General features: G+C 32.7%; 1 protein-coding gene across 1 annotated transcript in view; it reads left to right on the top strand.

Annotated features, from left to right (window-relative positions):
• Positions 1-16,268, top strand: part of SPEF2 (sperm flagellar 2) — a 50,077-nt gene extending 33,809 nt beyond the window's left edge. Inside the window, exons 23-33 of the mRNA XM_052670546.1 lie at positions 1,305-1,465; positions 2,288-2,474; positions 3,282-3,441; positions 4,236-4,358; positions 5,329-5,467; positions 6,766-6,995; positions 11,387-12,579; positions 12,682-12,899; positions 12,986-13,194; positions 13,312-13,435; positions 13,543-16,268. Of these exons, the coding sequence (XP_052526506.1) occupies positions 1,305-1,465; positions 2,288-2,474; positions 3,282-3,441; positions 4,236-4,358; positions 5,329-5,467; positions 6,766-6,995; positions 11,387-12,579; positions 12,682-12,899; positions 12,986-13,194; positions 13,312-13,435; positions 13,543-13,792 (2,994 nt within the window). The 3' untranslated portion in view covers positions 13,793-16,268. The remainder of the gene's footprint in view (positions 1-1,304; positions 1,466-2,287; positions 2,475-3,281; positions 3,442-4,235; positions 4,359-5,328; positions 5,468-6,765; positions 6,996-11,386; positions 12,580-12,681; positions 12,900-12,985; positions 13,195-13,311; positions 13,436-13,542) is intronic.
• The last annotated feature ends 4,059 nt before the right edge of the window (positions 16,269-20,327 follow it).

The raw sequence follows: 20,327 nt of genomic DNA, 5'->3' as shown, positions 1-20,327 counted from the left end.
AAATTTCTGATATATTCATCTGCAATAGCATGGAAATTATTAACTCTATTTTAAAAGAGCCTAAATAATGCCATAAATAAAGACTAAAACAATAGGGTGTATTGTTTTACTATATATCCTTACTATCCTGTAATTTATATGATTGTCTATTTAAAAACTTTATCTTAACATATGAATAAGTAAGTGAAAGTAAAATAACATCACAGTGGCAGAAAAGCCATTTGAGATGACTAATGTGTTAAAAATACATAGTAGTTATGTTTTCCCTCCCTAAAAGGCCCCTACTTTTTTATTTTCATAACAGTACACCATAGTTCCCCAAATTAAATAATTAAATGAATAATTAATGCTGAAAATGCAAAACTAAAAATGTAAACTATACGTTATGGTTTTGTTTGAGAAACGGTCAGAAATAGACTTCCTTGGTCTTGAGATCTCCTTATGTGGGAAGTTAAATGTATCCCCCACGTGGTTCTGTTACTGTATAAACAATGGATTTGTGTAAATTCTACTTAAGAACATCTTAACTTTAGTAAGGTTAAATCAGATTACTCTCCACCTTTCTCTGTGCACTGTAATAGAAGATATTTTCTTCTTTGCTTATGGATAAGAGCTGCTTTATACCACAAAGGTTTTATTCTTTGTTTTGTGAATGTGGTTTTGTGCATTTTCCCATGAATATTTTGTACTGTTTTGGCAGTTAGAAGCTAACATTTGTCTGTATCAATAAATCAAAACATGACAGGTGTTAAATGTTTTTTGAATCTTACTTGATTTCTCCTGAGAGAATTTGCAGAAAAAGATCTTCAAGATACTTAGCTCATAAAACCTGTTGATCTCTTTGACAAGGATAAACTGTATGACCTTTTACACTGTTTTTTCCATCATTTAACTCTTTTTATGAGTTAACTCTTTTTTTAATGTTAACAAGGATTTTGATTATTTCAAATGAAGCAATTTCTGTAATTTTTTTGTACTTGTATATACTTGTTAGTATAGAAATAAATATAAATCCAAATATATTTAAATTTAATGTGTTAAACATTATTTATTGCAAATAATTTTCCTATTCTAATGAGATTTTTATTACTGTTGGAAATTCTTGTGTGAAAATTAAGAAACTAAATTTGTAGACATTGATGTGAGTAAAAGTATACATTAAATACAGTATAAAAATTCAAACAAATGTAGTTGTTCATTGTTTTCCCCATTACTCTTACTATTTGTAATTGCTTTTGCCACTATGTATTTAAAAATGTAATAGAACTTGTTTTGAATTTCAGTCTTTCTCTTTTCTTATTGAGGTTGAAGTGGATCGTTTTCAAGATACAAAGAGACTTCTTCATGACTACTACAGAGCAATGGAAGGAAAAATCCCAACAGAAGACAGACAAGGTTTTACTAGACTCCCATTGCTAGATATTGTCGATAAAGAGCAGAAAGAAGATCAGAATGAATCAAGAAGGTAGAAATACACTATTAATTGTACAAATATCAACAATTATAATGCACTCATGGCTTTGTGGGTATATGTGGAAATAAATGTGGGCATATTTCAAAGAATGGGGAAATAAGATTGTTTAAATAGTAATTATAGTTAAATAACTGATCTTGTATCATCTTATAGGATTCATTTATTCTTAAATTTTGACTGATTAACCCTAATCATTTTCACTAGTACATCTCTGAATTATAAAGCATTTTGAAAGCTGCCTTAGAAAGAAATTTGCTATAGGAATATTTCCTACTTTACTCAGTACTGCTGATGGCTTTCAGCATAGTTATCACAAAACTAAGCTAGTATTATTTTATAACATCAATAGGCTTTAAATTTGCACAAATGAACATAATTAAATTACTTAAGTAACAACAAATGTAAATCAGAACATCCTAGGAACAGTAGTTCTATATTAAAAGTAAGGGATACTCTTAATTTCAGAATATCAAAAATTCCATCAACAGTAAAACCTTTTGTAATTACTTACAGTTCATTTAGAAAGTAATGAGGTTATGCTTCTAGCTCATTTGGAATATATCATCAAATCACACAGTCATTTGACTTAGTTTTATCCATCTATTTATCTCCTTATCTTCTGTCTTTAAACTAGCCAACTTTCCTGTCATCCACATGTTTTACCTCTTTTGGTCTTAAGTCCGTCCTTTTTCTGTTACTACAGCAAATTTTGCAAATAGCATTCTCATTGTCTTGACATGTTTTCTAATGTTGTAACAAATTACCTCTTTATGAAAGGGGGATGTGATTTAAGCCTTGTATTTTATTTTTCAGAATTCCTCTAGTTCCTTATAACCTGCCTTCACCAGAAACAAATATTACCAAATCAAGAAGCAAGGGAACTCTACTGAAGAGTGTTAAGGATGAGAATTCTTCTGAAAATGTAGTGGTTGCTTTTGGGAAAGATGAAAATGTTATTTCTGATATATGGCAAACAGCAGTAACAGCAGTATCAGATATGGTAGGGACTGTTTTATTTAAATAGATATCTATGGATAAAACAGTAAAGGCCTTCCATTCAGCATGCATTACAATGTGTATGTTAGTTTCACATCTAATGCTGAATCACAGAGGAGTTTTCAACTAGCAGTGGTTATGCCTCAAATTAACGTCATCCACTATATTTCCATTGAAAATATTTGCATTTCTGTATGAATGGTGTTAAGACCTGTATATTATCAGATCTGCAGTGCCTTTGTATTTTCATTCTAACCCTATCAAATACTTTGAATGTTGGTTTTATATATTTGCTTTTTCCATGATAAACTTTTCCCTTATTCCTCAATAGAAATAGGAAAAGGACATGTTTAATCATGGGATGCGACTTTTACTCAAAACTTTCACAACTTCAAAAGCTGTGTTAACATTCTCTTCTATACATAATTTAATACAACATGTTGCTTTTCAGATTGTTGGTTTCAAGGTTGTTTTTTTTTTTTCATTTTGGTCATTTTAAAACACATAGACTTTTGCACTCTTATAGTAGCTTACATTCTTAGATTTCACATCTGATTCTTATATTTCACACTTTTCCCTTCAGTGAAGTTAATGAGGTTACAAGAATTAGAACTACTGTTATTGTGTTTAATTTTTTCAGTATAATTTTATTTTTTGATAAATAATCATAACATAATCAATATATTACTTAAAATATCTCTTAATTATATATGTTTGTCATAGCAAGTAGTTGCAGTAAATTTAGTCTATCTAAAACAGTAATTGCATAGTATTGATAACATTTATTTGACTGTGTGAACATGGTATATAGGTAAAAGCAGAAGTACAGTCAAAAGAAGTGAAGGAAGAAGGAGAAAAGCAGCTACAAGTGAAAGAAGATCTGAAATCTTCTCAGACAATGTCAAGCAGGTCTACTGGGAAGGATGCCAAAGACACCAAAAAATCCTCCAAATCACCTACTAAAAAGAAAGGTATTTGAAATACTGACTTTGTTATAGGACTGCTTGAAATTACTGAAACATAGTTACGACAATCATATGAAAAGGGATAACCTTGACATTTAATTTGCATTTAATTTTTTCCTTGAAATTTTAAATGTGATATAAAAGTGTGAAAATTTGATAGCCATAAAGGAATCAAAAGCTGTTAAATGACTGTTGGGTTTCTTTAGTTATATGTGATATTGCTGCTATTTTTTAAGAAATAATGGTCAAAATGGAACTTCGAAAGTTGATATGAAATCTTTCATGCGGAATTTCATGCAACTTTCAAAGCAACATAATAAAATAATATCTTTATAATATCTATACATAGCTATGTAGGTTAAAGCAAGATTTTCTCCAGAAGGAACACCTATCACTCAGAGTAAGCTTGTTTATATGCAAGTTGTTATAAAATGGTAAATTTTAAGGTGAAACGATCTGTTTTGACTCACGACAGAGACAATTGTATTCAGCAATGATATTCCATTCAGAAATACATTTTAGAGAGTTATTTTAAATTTTTTAATTTTTAAAACAAATGAATATGTTGGAGTGGTTTTATGCAGTCTTAGCACGTCTCGCAAATGTAGATCATATGTGAAGAAATCTTCCTGCTACATTAACAGAAGCAGTCTCAGTAACCTTGTATTTGTATGCTCATGAAGGATCATATAAAGTAAGATGGAAAGTAACATTTCAAAAATGTCTTATGAGTGCCTGTGTGCAGACACAAATTTACCACCAAAGTCCAAAGATTTTGAGGGAGACTATTTTTTTTGCAGGACCTTCTTCTACTGCCTCAGCAGCTGAAGGCAGTCCAGTTCCTTTAACCTCTGAAGAACTGAAGAAACAAAAACTAACACTTAAAATACAGCAAGAATACTTTGCTGCCCTGAAACATGAGGGTATGTTTCTATTTGGTGTTGATCGTTCTTCCTAATTTAGGTATTGTGGTAGTCAGGCTTCTACAGTATAGAATGCTAAATACACTAATTGAAACAAAGTTGAACACAGAATTTGCTAATTTTCAAGATTGATAATAATATATAGATTCTGGTACTCTTCTCTTATTCTTCCTTTCTAAGGCTCTTAATGCCTTTCAGTGCCTGTTCCATGTCTCTGTCAATGCATTACCCAAGCTGTCTTTTCATCTGCTTGATATCCTTTTCCCTTTTGACATTGTAACTTTTACTCATTTTCTGTATTAGTCTCAGTGAGAGACTCTCAGTTCTTCCCATTCTGAATTTTGAAATTCTCAAAGTTTTAAAAAATGTAATGTGAGTACTTAGCATAATTTTGGTAGAGATTATTTTCTTAGTGTTCATTAAACAAACTCTTTTCTAATGCAAACTGAGAATTAGAGTGTGAAATAGGCATATGTAGGAAGCTTCAGGAAACAAACAAACAAACAATCAAGACAACAATGAGCTTGATTTTAAACAGCTGGAAGCTAGGGTAAAGATGAAGAAAATATTTTCATTATGAGTAACAAATATAATGATTAGAAATGTTTTATTTAAAATGTATCTGTATCATGATACACTCACATCATTAATCTTCTAGATCTGATTGCTATGTAGCATTTTTTTTTATGTCATGTATGCTTAAACATCCCCTGAAGCTCTGCTTCATTTTTATCAAGATATTTTTTACCTTGTGAATTCTTATGCTTATAGAATGCACATTTTTGTAGAACACATGATGCAACTAGGATGATTCTGAAAGTAGTTCAAAATTCTGAGAACCTAAAGAAAAATTTTGCTGCCTATATATGGATTATTGTGTTAAATTTCAGATGCTTAAAATTATTTAAAAAATAATTTAAAATGTAATTAAAAATTATTATTACTTATAATAATAATAATATTTTTACAGAGAAAGCTACAAAAACTCGACTAAAACTTATAAAAGAAAAAGCTTTAGCATATGTTGAAGAGTTAACAATGAAAGCAGAAGAAGCTTATAAAGATATGGAAAAGTGGCTTGGAGCAAGGTTCCTGGCAGAAATGTCCAGGTAACGTAAATCCAGTTTTGAACAGAAATATGTTTTTAAATTAAGGGCTGGTAAAGATGTCTATATAGAAACAAATAATATGCAAAATGTGTGTAGAAGATAATAATTTCATTTAATGTGCTAGAATTTAATTTTAAATTAAATAGCTGAATAGTAATGACGTGTTTCTTGGATGATTAGCAGGTTCTGCTGACTATTATTATAGTCAGATGTTACCAGTCCTTTTGCTTTTCCAGACTAAGGATTTAGCAGATTTTTGAGCATCAGCAGACACCTGGATATTTTGCTTTTTAGCAGTATCACCATTTCAGTGGGTTCTGTCACTTTAGGTTGTGGGTTGATTTTTTGTGTGGGGAGTTGGGTTTTTTTGTTTTTTGTTTTTTGTTTTTTGTTTTTGTTTTTTTCCCCTGTGCTATACACATGCTGGAAATCTCTACCTGCTGTTATTACCATTGTGTGTAACTTTTATCAAAAATATTTCAAGGTTGATTGAAAAAAATAATCCTAACCTTGGATATTTTATTGTCCTAGTATTTAAAATATACTTGGGGCTGCTATATGACCCTTAGGCCATCTGTTTATGTCCACATCACTGAAGTATTTCATTCTCCATTATACCTTTCAAAAGTATCACTTTGCCTTTAGGAAAATGTTTTTGGTGCTTTCGGCTTGTACTAACTTTTAAACCATACTTTGGACAGTGTTAGAAGGTACACTGCAAGGTAGGCCCAAGACAAGAAACAGAAATGTAGGATGTGAAAGCTCTAACAGGCAGTTGCTCAACCTGTCTGAACTGTATGTGCTAGCTTGTTCTGTTGGCTCTCCTGACAACAGCAGTGATACCCAAAGACATACACAAAGACAGCACGTGTTGGACAGTATGACTATGCCATCACATTTTAAACAGGAGTCCATATGCTCCATCAGAATGCTACCCTGGAAAGTGTTCTATCCAGGATTTATTTATTGGCAGAGCAGAGGGCAAGACATTGAGATAGCCTAAAAGATGATTACAAATGGAACATGTATGCACTGTCCCTAAAATTTAATAATAGTTTCATCCTTTCATTTTTTTCTATCTGATCTCTTCTGTAGCTACCATTAGCATAAATTTCTTATCAGGCTAAAAACTACTTGCAACCAGAGGAAGAATACACTTGATAACAATTTTGCTAAGTACTGAATGCACAAGGGATTTGTAAATATTGCTTCAGAGCACGTTAAAAATGCTAAAAATTGAATCTGTTATTAGTATCCTCTATGAAAAATAATTGCTTTCTGCATTTATATTTTTGCAGTGTAGAAAAGCTGATTGAGGTAGGACGGCACCATATTGAAAGTTCTAGCAAAATGCAATATGAAATGAATTTAGAAGAAACAGATTTCTTCATCAGCAGTGATGTAAAATTGATTCCTGACCCTGTTCCTCCACCACGAGTTCCACTAATAGAGACTTCTGAAAGTAGTACTTTAACTATTTCACAACTTACCACACTTCATAAACATTTTCTACAAGTGGCACCAAAAGGTAAGATAAAAATTTATTTTTCACTGCTGAACAGCTGCTAGTTGCGCAACTGAAATTTAAAGTAACTGCCAGGGGTAATGAACATTAGTCACCTATATTGTTAAAGGTCATATCACAATAAACAATTGTGCTATATTTAGAAGGAAAGCCCCTGTATAGAATAGTAAAATATGACATACCGGACCACTTGAAATCTTTTAGTATCTTTGTTATGGGCTTTTTATATTCTCAAGACTATGTTCTTAATAGGTTGGTTATAAAGAAAGGGTTCTTTGCAGAAAGGGTTGTTAAGCACTAGAATAGGCTCCCCAGGGAGTTGGTTTAGCGACCATCCCCGGTTGTGTTTAAGAACTATTTGAATGTGGTGCACAGGGACATGATTTAGCGGAGGGCTGTTAGAGTTAGGGCAGCATGGTTAGGTTGTGGTTGGACTTGATGATCTTTAAGGTCTTTTCCAACCTGAGCAATTCTATGATTCTATGATTCTCCTAGCACATATCTGTATGCAGTATGATTTTCTAAGAGTGTTACATATCATACCTTGTAAATACAAGTCTTTAACTCATTTACTGATTCAGAGCTCAGTGAACAACAAGTGGTATTATTTTAAAACATACTATTGAAGAAGCTGGTATTTTTATGAAATTATTATATAGGATCTATTATAGATGTTAACCATTATATTCTTCAGGTCAGTTTCTGTCAGTTGTCTAGGGGGATTTGCAAGTATTAACCCATATGTATTTTTCTTTGCAAGTATATTGTTTGCCTACTCTCTAATTATGGGAACTTTTGGCTTAGGACACTTAAAAATACTTTCTATCAAAAATTAATACTACTGTGAAAATATTATAAAATAATAATAATTTAGTAAGGCAGTTTTAAACTGAGATAGCAGGTAGTTAAACACATACACAGAAGATTTAATTATTACTGTGTTCCATATTATAATTGTAACTTTTGTGCAAGACTGTGAAACAGAACACGTAAACCTGTACTTATAGTTTTGAATTCGACTCTTTCAATATAGCAAGACCACAGAGGTACAATGAAGTTGAATTTAATCCTTCATTTCGTGTATTTATAGAGAAATTCCATAGGATGGAACAAGCACTCAAATGAACAAATGTTTAGCAGAAAATTGTTTAGAGTTTCTGTAGAGAAACAGTTATCATTCTGCTTGTAGTATAAGAGTAGGCGTATAAGCATTTCAAAATCCTCTGCAGAGGTTAAAGTAGCAGGCAATGTTGTACATGTAATGCCATGTGAAACTGAAAGTCTGTACACTTGGAATCATTAGATAGTGTCCTAGAGGTAAAACACACTGTATAAGATACCAGCTTGGACTGGTAATTCACTTTAAGAGAGTTGTTCTGTTTTCATGTAATTTCTTCGTTAATTAAAATATCTAATACTATTTTTTTTCTAATACAATCTGTAAGACTCTTAATGTTTTTGAGACAGAGAACGAGTATTTTTATTGTGCATGTGTAATAGCTAGCAAAAAATACAAAATTAAGTATTTCTACAAAATTGTCTTTTTCATATTATATTCGCTAAAACAATGAAACAACGAAACAAAACAAAATTTTTCTTATGGACTCGTTTGAAAGGTAAGTTTTTTTAAGATTATTAGAAGTTCCAAAATCAAGAAGCTCATATGATGATTTTATTGCTAGTAGGCTATATCGTTCACACCAAGAATCCCAGATTTCCTAAGACAACCAGGTCTTTTCATTACCCAAACACAACATGAAGTGTTAAATCATTGCTCCCTTAGAAAATTGGGAAAATTTCTTTCCATTCTTTTGCCTCCCCTTGTTCAATACAATGCCCAACAGAAAATACATGCCTCTTTAGTCATCAGTCTCCCTTCAAACAAAACAGAGAATACAATGAAGTATCCCACACACTGGCAGTGAAGGTGTTAGCAGCTACATGCCCGAGTAAAACAAAGAGTAAAAAGGAAAGATTATTAGATAAGGAGAACTAAACATACAGTTTCCTCACAGGACATTTGGTAAATGTCAAAAGGATATATTTTCAATTATATAATAAATTGACAATTTAAAAAAAATGGAATTACCAATGTAATTTAAAATGACTAGGTACTAACAAAGGAAATATTATAAAAATTATAAATAGTTTTGTGTTCCCTAGGAATTCAAAGTATTTAAGAGCTGCTGATACATCATAGACATCTTTGTTCTATCCTGCACACTTGGTTCTCCATGGAGGCATATTACTCAGCATTCTAAGCATCGATGGACAAAAAATGTGACCTTTGCTGGACCTTCCTACCTACTGATGTGGTTTTTCATTTGATAAGGAAATATTTAAACATTTTCTTCTATTATTATGAGTGGTGTTGCTGCAGTTCAGGGTAACCCAGCAGTATTTGTTAATCTCACTAACTCCTTTGATCATTTTATTAGCAGTGCTTTAATATCTTGCCTTCGGAGTGTTCCCCTGTGCCAGGTCTGAAATGGAGCTGCTAACACATTTTTTTTTTCCTTCTTCTACAGTCTCTTTGCATGCTGTCTGTTATAATGAACAAAATTAAACTAACCATCAGATATCATCTTCTTACATTTACTTTAGTACTACATTCTTCATATGACCCATCTACTGTCATTGCTATTAGCATGCATCTGAAATTTCTGAAGATTATGCTAACGGTGTTTAATAGAATCCAATTTTGGTGATGTTTTACAAGTCAATAATACAATACAATCAAAATAGTTTCTATCCCAGGCTTTTTTCTTCCATTTATAGGTGAATTTCACAAAGGAATTTTAAAGTGTATTTTTTTCACAGCAACAATCTTTGTGAGCAATCCATACTGGATTAGAGAACAGATTATTTGTCTGTAACAATCTTCAGTCAAACTTCAGGGAATTTTATATCTCATATCCAAAAATTGCTTAAAATGCCTTTATAAAATCTGAAATGGTCTATTAAGATGTGAATAGTAATTTTTATCAGTGTGATTCCAGATTTGTCAATCACAGAAGATAGTTGCTGACCAAACTGTAACACTTGTTTCTTTTTTTTAAATTTATTTTCTAATTGCAAACATTTCAGTTTAGGTTTATTGTGTTAATAGATTTGGAACAATAAGTATATCACATGTATTTATTTCTATTACTTTGCTGCCTTTCAAAGAATTGCTCACAATAGAGATGTATCTGAACTGCATGTTCCTAATATGTATATATTTAATATTGCGACACTTCAGGATGCTTATAATACAATGGGAACAAATAGTTCTCAGAAATTCTACAGTGCCTACATGCAAATTTACCCCTTGTACAATAAAAAAGAATGAGGTACAAGGAGACTTTTTCCTTTCTATGATTGTTTTAATGTAAATGTTAATTGCGTCTTGGTTATTAGTTATTAAATGTTATTTGTACCTCTTGAGGTACAAACCACAAGGAGGATGGGAGGTTGTTATTAGGTCATTTCCTCAGTGCTTTACTTTTTTTTTGTTTGTTTGTTTGTTTTGTTTTTGTTTTTGTTTTTTCCCAATAAATAGATTTCAACTTTTATTGCTTCAATTCTACTTGGAATTAGTCCAAATTATGTGACTGCCTTCTTTTCAAATTCATGACCTTATTGCAACTACATGTTAAAAGAATTATTAAATTACCTGCCAAAAGTAGAAGATTCATGAGGTCCAGACAGAAAATTTTCAAAAATGTTTGCTTATGCAATTACAAAATATGAGAATGACCATCTTAATAACAATTTGGAAAAACAATGTTGAGCACAACCTCAGTGCTTTGAATGAGTCTCAATTTTCAGAACAAAAAGTGAAACTTATGCAGTTCTTCTTTCTCAAAGCAGCATAATTATATCTATATATATAAGAACAGCAGATCACTTAAATATGCACCTTATTCATTCTGTGACAGATGTTTGATTATGTATTTTTCCAATTGCTCCAAGTAAATTTTTCTGTTAGTCATAATGGGTATAGTAACAGGCTTGTTAAATCAGTATTATCTTCTGAAGATGTTTTTCCTAAAAGACAATTCTGAATTCTGTTCCCTGACAGTTTTTCTCTATTTTAGTAATGATTTTGATGCTGCTGCATTTTACTGGTTGCAAATATTGAGATATCTATGCTAGTCAAAAAAAAAAAAAAAAAAAAAAAAATCTGTAATCAAAACTTTTTTGTTTCAAATCAAAACATTTCTTAGAAAGGTCTTGGGAGCTGTCCAAGTGATGTTGAAGATCTTGTTTTCACTTGTTTCTTTTTATGACCTTGAGAGTCACAATCTATTCCCAAATTAAAAAAGTAAATATGGAATGAAAATAAAAAGTAAAATCAATCATTTATTAAATAAAAACCATTCTATATCTAGTTGTTTTTTTCTAAATTATAGCCATAAGAGCACTGAAGCAATTTAAAGGCAGGAGTAATTCTTCTAGCAAGAGAGAAATTGATGACAGAGGGAAGGAAAAGAAAGCTTTGGAACATCCAAGAATAAAGAAGAATCGCCAGTTTCCAAAAATATGGCTGACAAAATACTCCTGGTTAAAATATGATGATGAAAGAGGAATAATGTTCTGTGCATTGTGTCGCAAGCATAATGTGGACTTGGGGGAAAGCATTCAAAATTTTTGTTCTGGCACTGATGACTTCAAACTGGAATTTATAAATATACACCAGAACAGTGAAGCTCATGCTTGGGCTACGTGCATGGAAGCTGCCAGTACTGCTTCACCAAATACAGTTTCTGCTGAGCAGATGTTGAAGAGTATGAACTCCACAACAATAGGAAGAGTGGAAGTTACTTTTACATCATGCCATGCAATTGCTAAATCTGGTTGGCCCTTTACAGACTTGGACTGGATCTGTGAACTAGATGATGCGAAAGGAACATACATTGGTTCTGTATTCAGAAATGAAAAGTCAGTAAGAATGTTTATACATTTTATGGCTGAAGTAGAAAGAATATCTCTAAAAGAGAAACTGGAGAATTGTAAATTCTTTTCTCTTATTAGTGATGAATTCACAGATAGTATATTCAAATCAGTGGTGGTTGTCTATGTGCGCTTTGCAAATGAAGGAAAAGTTCACTGCCAGATTGTTGGGGTTCAACCTGTTCAAAACAATGATGCTTCAACTATAAAAAGTGCAATTGAGGAAACATTTCAAATAAATCTTCAGCTTAGCTTGGCAAGTCAAAACTGCTCAAGAAAATTAGTTGGATTTGGAAGCGATGGGATTGGTGAAATGACTGGTCAAAAAGATGGAGTAGCTAACCTTGTGAGGGAAATTCAACCTTGTGTACAGTCTGTGCATTGTTTTGCTCACCGCCTAAGGCTGGCTTACAAGGGAGCACTGGAAAACATTCAGCTATACAATATCTTAACCAGTGGCTTGAGAAATATGTACTACTTTTATCACAACTCTACTCTAAATAAGAATAATCTCAAAGCTATATATGAAGCTATCAATTTACATCCAGCTATTCCATCTCGCATTGGAGGCTCCCAGTGGCTTCCTCGCCTACAGACAGCTCTACAGATTCTCCTTAAAGGTTATCCTGCATTTGTTCTACATCTGAATAAGGTAACTGATTTAAAAATTGGACATCTGTTTCAGAAAAATTAATTGCTGTGGTCAACTTTGACCCATCTACCTGACACATTATATTACTGTTTTGATTTCCAGATTGAAGGAGATTCAAGGACCTCGAATAGGCAGAAAGTCAAAGGCCTATTGTATCTCCTTGTGAAAATGGAGGTAGTCAAGTTTTCCCACTTCTTATTGGATGTCATCAATGTCCTCAACATTCTGTTGCGTGTTACTCTGGATCACAATTCCTCGATTGCAGATATATTTGCTACCACGCAGTCAACTGTGGAAACGCTCCAAATGTATCAAACAAGGTCTGACATTTCTAACAATGGAATTACAATCTTTTACAATATAGCAAAAGAGTAGTATATATTGTTTTGTACATTGTACCTTTCAGAGCTGGTCCAAGGGAACGCTTCACGGAGACCATTCAGTATTTTCATGGTCACCAGCTTGTTGGAAATGGAAATATTTCAGCAGTACGAACCAAAGTACTAAGTGATTTGGTGAAGAGATTAGGTGATTGTTTCTGTGATGCTAATCAAGATGTCTTGAAAGCAACTCTTATTGGAAGTTTTAAACTATGGCCTGACAAAATGAAACAAGGTATAGAACTGTGATAACGGCTTGCTGAAGGAGTGCTTGTTTGACTTTTTTTTTTTTCTTTTTCCTTTTTTTTTTTTTTTTTTAAACAACTGATATATTGTTTTCCCTCTGTTATAGAATTTGGTGAAAAGGAAGTATCTGTCTTGAGTAAACATTATGAAGCCATACTAAAAGCTGCTAGTGTGAAGATCAGTGAAGTTGGAACTGAATGGAACATGCTGAAATTAGAGCTTTATAACAGGTAATAAGGATCCTGCACTTGCACCTGTTTTTTTGACTTACTTAAAAAGATTGCGAAAATACATCCAGTAATAGGCATAATTCTATAATTTTTACTTTGCTTTATAGATTTCAGAACATCCAGACCTTGACATGGGATTCAGTGAATGCACACTATTCAAAGAAGTATCCCAATATCCTGGCATTGGTGGATCTGATCCTAACTCTGCCAGCAAGCTCAGCTGAAACAGGGCAAAGCTTCAGTCAAATGGAATTCATCATGATGCATCTGCACTCTAAACTAATTTCTGAAAATGTGACAACAGATCTTATGACAATCCAGATGAATTCTCCAGATATAGAAAAATTTGACCCCTGAGAAGCTATTAATTTGTAGAATATTATTTGGCAGAAAAATAGTATGCCACAGGCAAATGATATGGCAATAAATGAAAGATCAGTTTGCTCCTCTGAGTTTGATTTGGAGACTCAGAGTGAAAGTGATTAGATGTTTTCCTTCAAAATCATTCTTGTAACATCTACGAACAATTTACCAATATATCTTGCAAGATTAATGACTGTAAAATTTCTATCTTTTCCATAAAGTACTACAGTTATTTTTAAAAATAGCTTTTCTTTCTGTGCTCTGTTGAATCCGTGGTAGCTTTTTATACTTGTCCTCCTTTTCTAGATTTCTTACAAATCTGAAAGTAATAAACGAAAAATATGCAGTACGTTGTGACTGTGTCTACAGCAGAGAGGCTACATTCAGAGAGGATGAGTCATAATTACCTGATCCTTTGTTGTATTTAATCTAAGCCACTGATACATTATATCCACTTAATTTAGCCCTTATCTTTAATAGTTTGGGAAGTTTTATTCATTCTGAAAACCATTAGTTTCCTTTGATAAATTTGTGGGAAATCAGTGCATGATTGCTGTCAAATGATTGCTTGGCATCCTTAGCCTCTGAGTTAAGAATAATGACTTCTCTCCATATCTGAGTGTATTACTACTTCTAAATCTCTTAGAAATAGAGTTTAACATGGCATTTCAAGTTTCTTGTCAGACTTGTCCTTCAGAAGACCTTTCTACATAGTACAAGGTACTGTAACGTAAAGACTTCTTAGGAAGTTCTGTAGTCCACTGCTGATAATTAATTGCATAAATCAGACTTCCCATAGCACATGCTCTTGCAACCAGGATATGAGTAATGTACTTCATAGCTTAAACCATTTAATTTTCATGTAAAAATATTTCAGTGAGGACTAGAATAAGAATGCTGTATCTTTCTAACATTGGAGTTGAAGATGATTGCTGTTCAGAGAATTTTCTGGTGTCATAATTTGCTACTATCTTCATGTTCTGAACGAAACTTTCTGCTCAGTTCCAGTCATTGAAAAGCATCCCAGCAGAATATGTTTAAAGAAAACTAGTAAGAAATTGTTAAAGGCTTTTCTTAGTTATGCCCAAACTGATGAACTAAAAATAATTTGGGGTAAATAAATTTGAAGTCTTTGACCTTTAACTCAATCCTTTTCTAAACTGAGATTAACACTCTGCTTTTGATATAAGAAGTCTAGTAATTGCACAGGGTGTGATATTTACATATAACTTTTCTATTTTTGTTTATGTATTCATGCTACTTCTAGGTCTAAGTAGTTGTATATGTCAGAAACAGAATGTGTTTGAGTACTTACCTCTTTAAAATATCTTAATCCACAAGTAGAATTAACTTTCAGTTACTGAACAAAAGATCAGTACTGCATATTATATGGTAGATTATAAAAGATCATTGAAATTTGTGCATTTGTGATTTCCCAGATAACAAAAATGTTCCTATATATTTTATCTAATAAGCAACGGGATATATATTATAGGGCGTGCCTTATTAGATGTATTGCATAGCTGTTTCCAAGGATTTTCTCTTTAAATTTTGTAATGCCAGATTTTTTCCTTTGAAGTTTCAAATGGAAAAGTTCTAGGTATGATAAGAATGGAAAATATTTGGAAATATTACTTAGGAAGTCCAAGAGCAGAAGACGAAATCTGAAGTAACAAATACAAGTAGATGTTGAATCTATAATTCTGAAGACACTTTTGCGATGCATGAGTGTAACATCACAATTTTTGGTGTTAGGATTGAATATGATGGGTAAACTGCCCTTGCCAATGAAATCTTAATTTCACAAAAAGTAAGAGGTATTGAAAGATTTGCAGTGAAATAGGACCAAGACAGACAACCTGTAGTCAATATTTGCCTCTCTTCATAGGTTTGTTAAAATATTCTCTTGCTTTTTATAACTATCTGAAGTATTTTGCTGAAGATAAAAACGATCTGCTATCATCCTTCCTGACGTTACCTACGGAGAAGAGTTTATTACTGTGTTCTTTGTAATGCTTTGTTTTAATTGAACAGCTATTGTTACTTTCTCATGGCCTTCCATTTCTAGATAAAAATAGCAGAAGTCTTATAATATTGTCTCTCAGGTCATTTTTTAACTCTGTGATGATTCTTGCTTAGTTTCTATACGTCCATCAAGATCTTCAGATTCCAAGATTGTCTGTCAACAGAAACCTTAACACTGCAAATATTATTTCAAATTTCTTCCCATATACTTTTTGATGATATTGTAATCAACTAAAATCCCTAAAGCCTTTCTACAGAACTGTTACTTTGGTAGTATGACTCTCTCTGTGACATTTATGCAGTGAATTATTTCAGTACAGTGTAGCACTTAACATTTATTCTAATTGGATGTGTTCTTTTCATCCCAGGCTTTACCTCGAATGTGTAAAGTTCATTTTGAATTCTAATTCTGTATTCCGAAGCACCTGATGTCCTTTCAAGATTGATTTTATCTGCAGTATAATAAACGTAGTAATTTTTGCAGTCTGTTTCCTCAGTGCACTTTGATTTGCTTCTAGTTGTATTTAATTACTGGTTTTCTCAAATCTCTTCAGTTATTCTAACACTTACTGAATACTAATTCCTCTTCCATAATGTTTTCGATCCTTTCTTGTTAAGAATATCAACATATTGAATAAGTTTGTTTTCTATTTACGTCATTCAACAAAGATCTGTTGTTCTTTCCTTTTGGAATTAATGAAAAGATATTGTAAAGAGCATACATGTTTTGAAACCATTATTGTTAAATGGACAAAGAAGATTCTGGACTTGTTTTCTCATTCTACCCAGAGGACATTATCTCCTCCTACCACTTGCAGAGCCCCATTTGGGGATGACAGTCTTCTTTCTCAGCACCATCTGTGCAGCTACCCACTCACATCTCACCATGACTGTAGAGCAGCTCTGTGGCCTTAGCAATCTATGAAGAAAACTGACTAATTGTCTTTTGTCTTGTAATACGATGTGATATTTTTAAAAAGTTCTGTCCAGTATAACATAGAAATAAACACATTGAATCTAGACTTAATATTGAAGACTGAATTGAAGACAGTTATTTGAAATTTATTTTTAACATGCTTATGAGGGATCTCTTTGGAACCTTCCTAGTCCTCACTAAGCACATTATGATGAGGTATTCCCTTATACTATACTTGAAATTTTTTGAACTACTATACCAATTTAATGACACTGTGGAATTTTCCCACATCAGGAGACTTCATAAGGAGGTATTGTAAGAAACTATCATACAACACATCAGCAATTCTACATGTAGCAGAGAGAAAGTAACATTTACTACAGAAAAAGAAAATTGAGCAAATGCTACAGATCACCTAAGAGGGCTTGAGTATCTCACTGATTTGCCACAAGCTTACATCAACTAAGGTTAAAATTACCTTTAAACTATGTCCTAACGTGTTAGACAATACAATATGAAGTGATTAAAGTTTTAATCTCCAGTTTAATCTCCAGTTCTCCCACTTTAGACACTGTCTCTTCATTCAAGTTTGTTGATTTTCTTGTCCCTCAAATGTTTCTTGGATATATTTTGAAAATGTATAGTTACTTAGAGTAAAACCAACTACTCAGGGGGGTAAGTGCACTCATCCAAAGGTTGTAGTCTCAAGACAGCAGTGGCCATCAAGATGATGAAGATGAACTGGGGCCCCGCTCAGGAATCCTTTTATGCCTGCTAGGTTTGCAAGTGCATTGTGCCAAGTCATAAATAAGCGAGCTCACTTTAACAAGCTTGTCAAAAATAAGTTTTGTAGCCAAAATGTTCTTGCAGGAAAGGTAGGCTGGTTTGTCAGCAAAGCAGGACTAACCCGTGAGAGGACAGGATATCATACTTTCTGATACCAGCCTTTGATTGTCATAGTGATGGCCTTGCACTAGAAGTGTTTAAGCCATACCCCAGGAAGTCAGAAAGTGCTTTCTGTTGGTCCTTTACAAGTTACTGATCACCTTAAATACATAAATCAACAACTGTGTTTCAGTAATGACCTAAGTCACATGATTTTAAAAAAGGTCTTCTTTCTCAAAATAGGTAACTCAAAAACTTTCAGAAGGTGGAAGATTGTCAGATTATTACTATTACTTTGCCAGTATTTTTCTCAGTTTTTGTTTTCATGCTGAAATTTATGTGAGACCATAAGGCTTAGAGTCCAGATGTTTTTCTCTTCTTTCTTCCTGTATCAGTAGAACTCAAGATTTCCAAACCTGCATTTTTTCCTTGCTGAGGTTTTCTTCAATATTAAAATGTACTGAGAGCTTTACTCCTGATTTTCATATTGAAAGCAAACAGAAGAGGTTCCGTTCCTACTAATTCAAATTTTCCACAGGACTTTGAATGCTCACACTATCAAATGGATGTTCAAACACATTCTTCATGTTCCTGACACTTAAATGTTTCTTCGTAAACTTAATTTTCACTTCTCTCTTCCACTTCAAAGATGAATTCTCTGTCTAAGCCACAGAATGTGCACAATAGCTCATTTTCAGAAGGACAAAATTTAGCTGCAGTAAGAAAAAAAAAAAAAAAAAAAAACAAGCCACTTTTTCATTCTTGTATTTTACTGTTTGTGTTTGCTTTTAATTGTAGTCTGAAAACTTAACGTATTGACACTGTGGAAGTGATCACAGCCAGACCAAATCAGCTTAGTCTCTCAAAATTTAGATCATTTGAAATTTTTTTACTTTTTTTTTTTTTTTTTTTTTTTTAGTCTTTACTGCAGAGATTTTACAGTGAACATCTGATCAAGGAAAGTCCATTTCTGATTGGACAGACTCGTATTGGTCTACTGTATGTTGTATTTTGGCATGCATAGTTTTATGTTTTAATAATGCACATGAAGTTAAAAGATTCTGTTTGCTTGTAAGGCAATCCCATTTTACAAAACAAATTGGTTTTATTATTAATATATATGTCATATATACGAGTTTATGTTGTGATTTCTTTAAAATAAAATGCAGAGCTATTTATCTAACTACCACAAACACATTCTTTGAAACTCTTTAAGCAATTAATTTTCACTTCAAATTTGAACTGTGTTCTGTGTTTACCATCTTATTCTCTAGCCTCTGATTACTTTGTAGAGTTGAAGTAAATATACAGTTAATTAAAGTACAACACAGTGAAAGAAAATGTTGGTAGATACTGAATGCACAGAACGTGTGACTGGCATTTGTATTCATACATTTTTAACTGACAGTGTAGACTCGGAGTATGGATTAGAGACCACAAAGGAGGTCAAGACAAGTATCAAGCTGCAGTTTGTGGAATATTTGTCATTTTGCTATTATGCAGGCCCCACGTAAAATGACTTAGGTTGGAGTGGTTCTTACAGCCCATCCAGTTGAACCCCCTGTTGTGGGCTGGTTCCCACTCACCAGAGCAGACTGCCCAGGATTCCATCCAACCCAGCTTTGAGTGCCTGCTGGGACGGGATTTACACAACCTCTCTGGTCAGACAGCGCAGTGCCTCACCAATGGTTTATTTTGAATGAGAAAATATTATGTTTGGTTTCAAATATATTAACATTATGAATATTACAGAATAGCAGAACAAATAAGTTTCTGGTATCATCATTAAAATGAAAAAAGTAGATTCCCTTTAGCAAAGTGAGACTATTTAAAAAAGCAAAAATAATTTTTATATCAACTTTTATTTTACTAGGTTTCATACAAAAGGAAGTATTTATTGACATTTTTATAAATCTGACTAATTCAAGTCTTGGAACAAATTACCTTCCTGATGCATGGATGAACCTAACACTTACGGATGTAAGTTAACACCTACTTTCACTTCAACAGAAGTATTGGTGTAGAAAATGCAGCATTACCGTTCCTCTGACAAAGTCAATTATGCACTATTATCAATTTTTCCATAAAAATCTTATGTTTCTTTAGAGAAAGATTCTAGACGATGCTGTGCCAGTAACAAAATGCATCAGAACTGTATTTATTTACAATTTTCAAATCACATCACTTCTTCAGAGACAGTGGAAAATTCACTTAGAGGTGTTAAAGTAAGACAGTTCATGTTCTTTATTCAAAGAAAGGAGAATAAACTCTGGAGCTGCATGACCTTAAATTCTTACCCAAGATTTTCAGACTTAGAAATATTTAAAATTGTTATCTAGCCTTCCCTAACCTTTCATCACAGAATTCATTGTTAATTTTACTTTGGGATGTTCCTGGTAAGCATATGGAATGAAAAACTAGCATATGCTAGTTTTAGCATATTTTGATAATTATTTCTGAGATGAAGTCACAATTCACGTGAAGGTCTTAACTGGACTTTAGAGGGGAGAAACAGCTTTATTGAACTATTCTTCAAACAGATGAATTGCACGATTAACCCATTTAAAAATTGCTGAGTGATTGAATTTTGTGAAAACTAGTCATAGCTGTCCTCAGTATACGAAAAATCTGATCTCAGAACAAGAAATTAGTTATAATGGGAAAATACAAGTCAAACATTCAATCTGTTAATAGAGCACATGT

The sequence above is a fragment of the Tympanuchus pallidicinctus genome, unplaced genomic scaffold, assembly GCF_026119805.1.
Source record: "Tympanuchus pallidicinctus isolate F22 unplaced genomic scaffold, pur_lepc_1.0 scaffold9, whole genome shotgun sequence".
Lineage (NCBI taxonomy): Eukaryota > Metazoa > Chordata > Aves > Galliformes > Phasianidae > Tympanuchus > Tympanuchus pallidicinctus.
The sequence above is the reverse complement of the archived record's forward strand: the minus strand, read 5'-3'. Positions and strand labels throughout refer to the sequence as shown.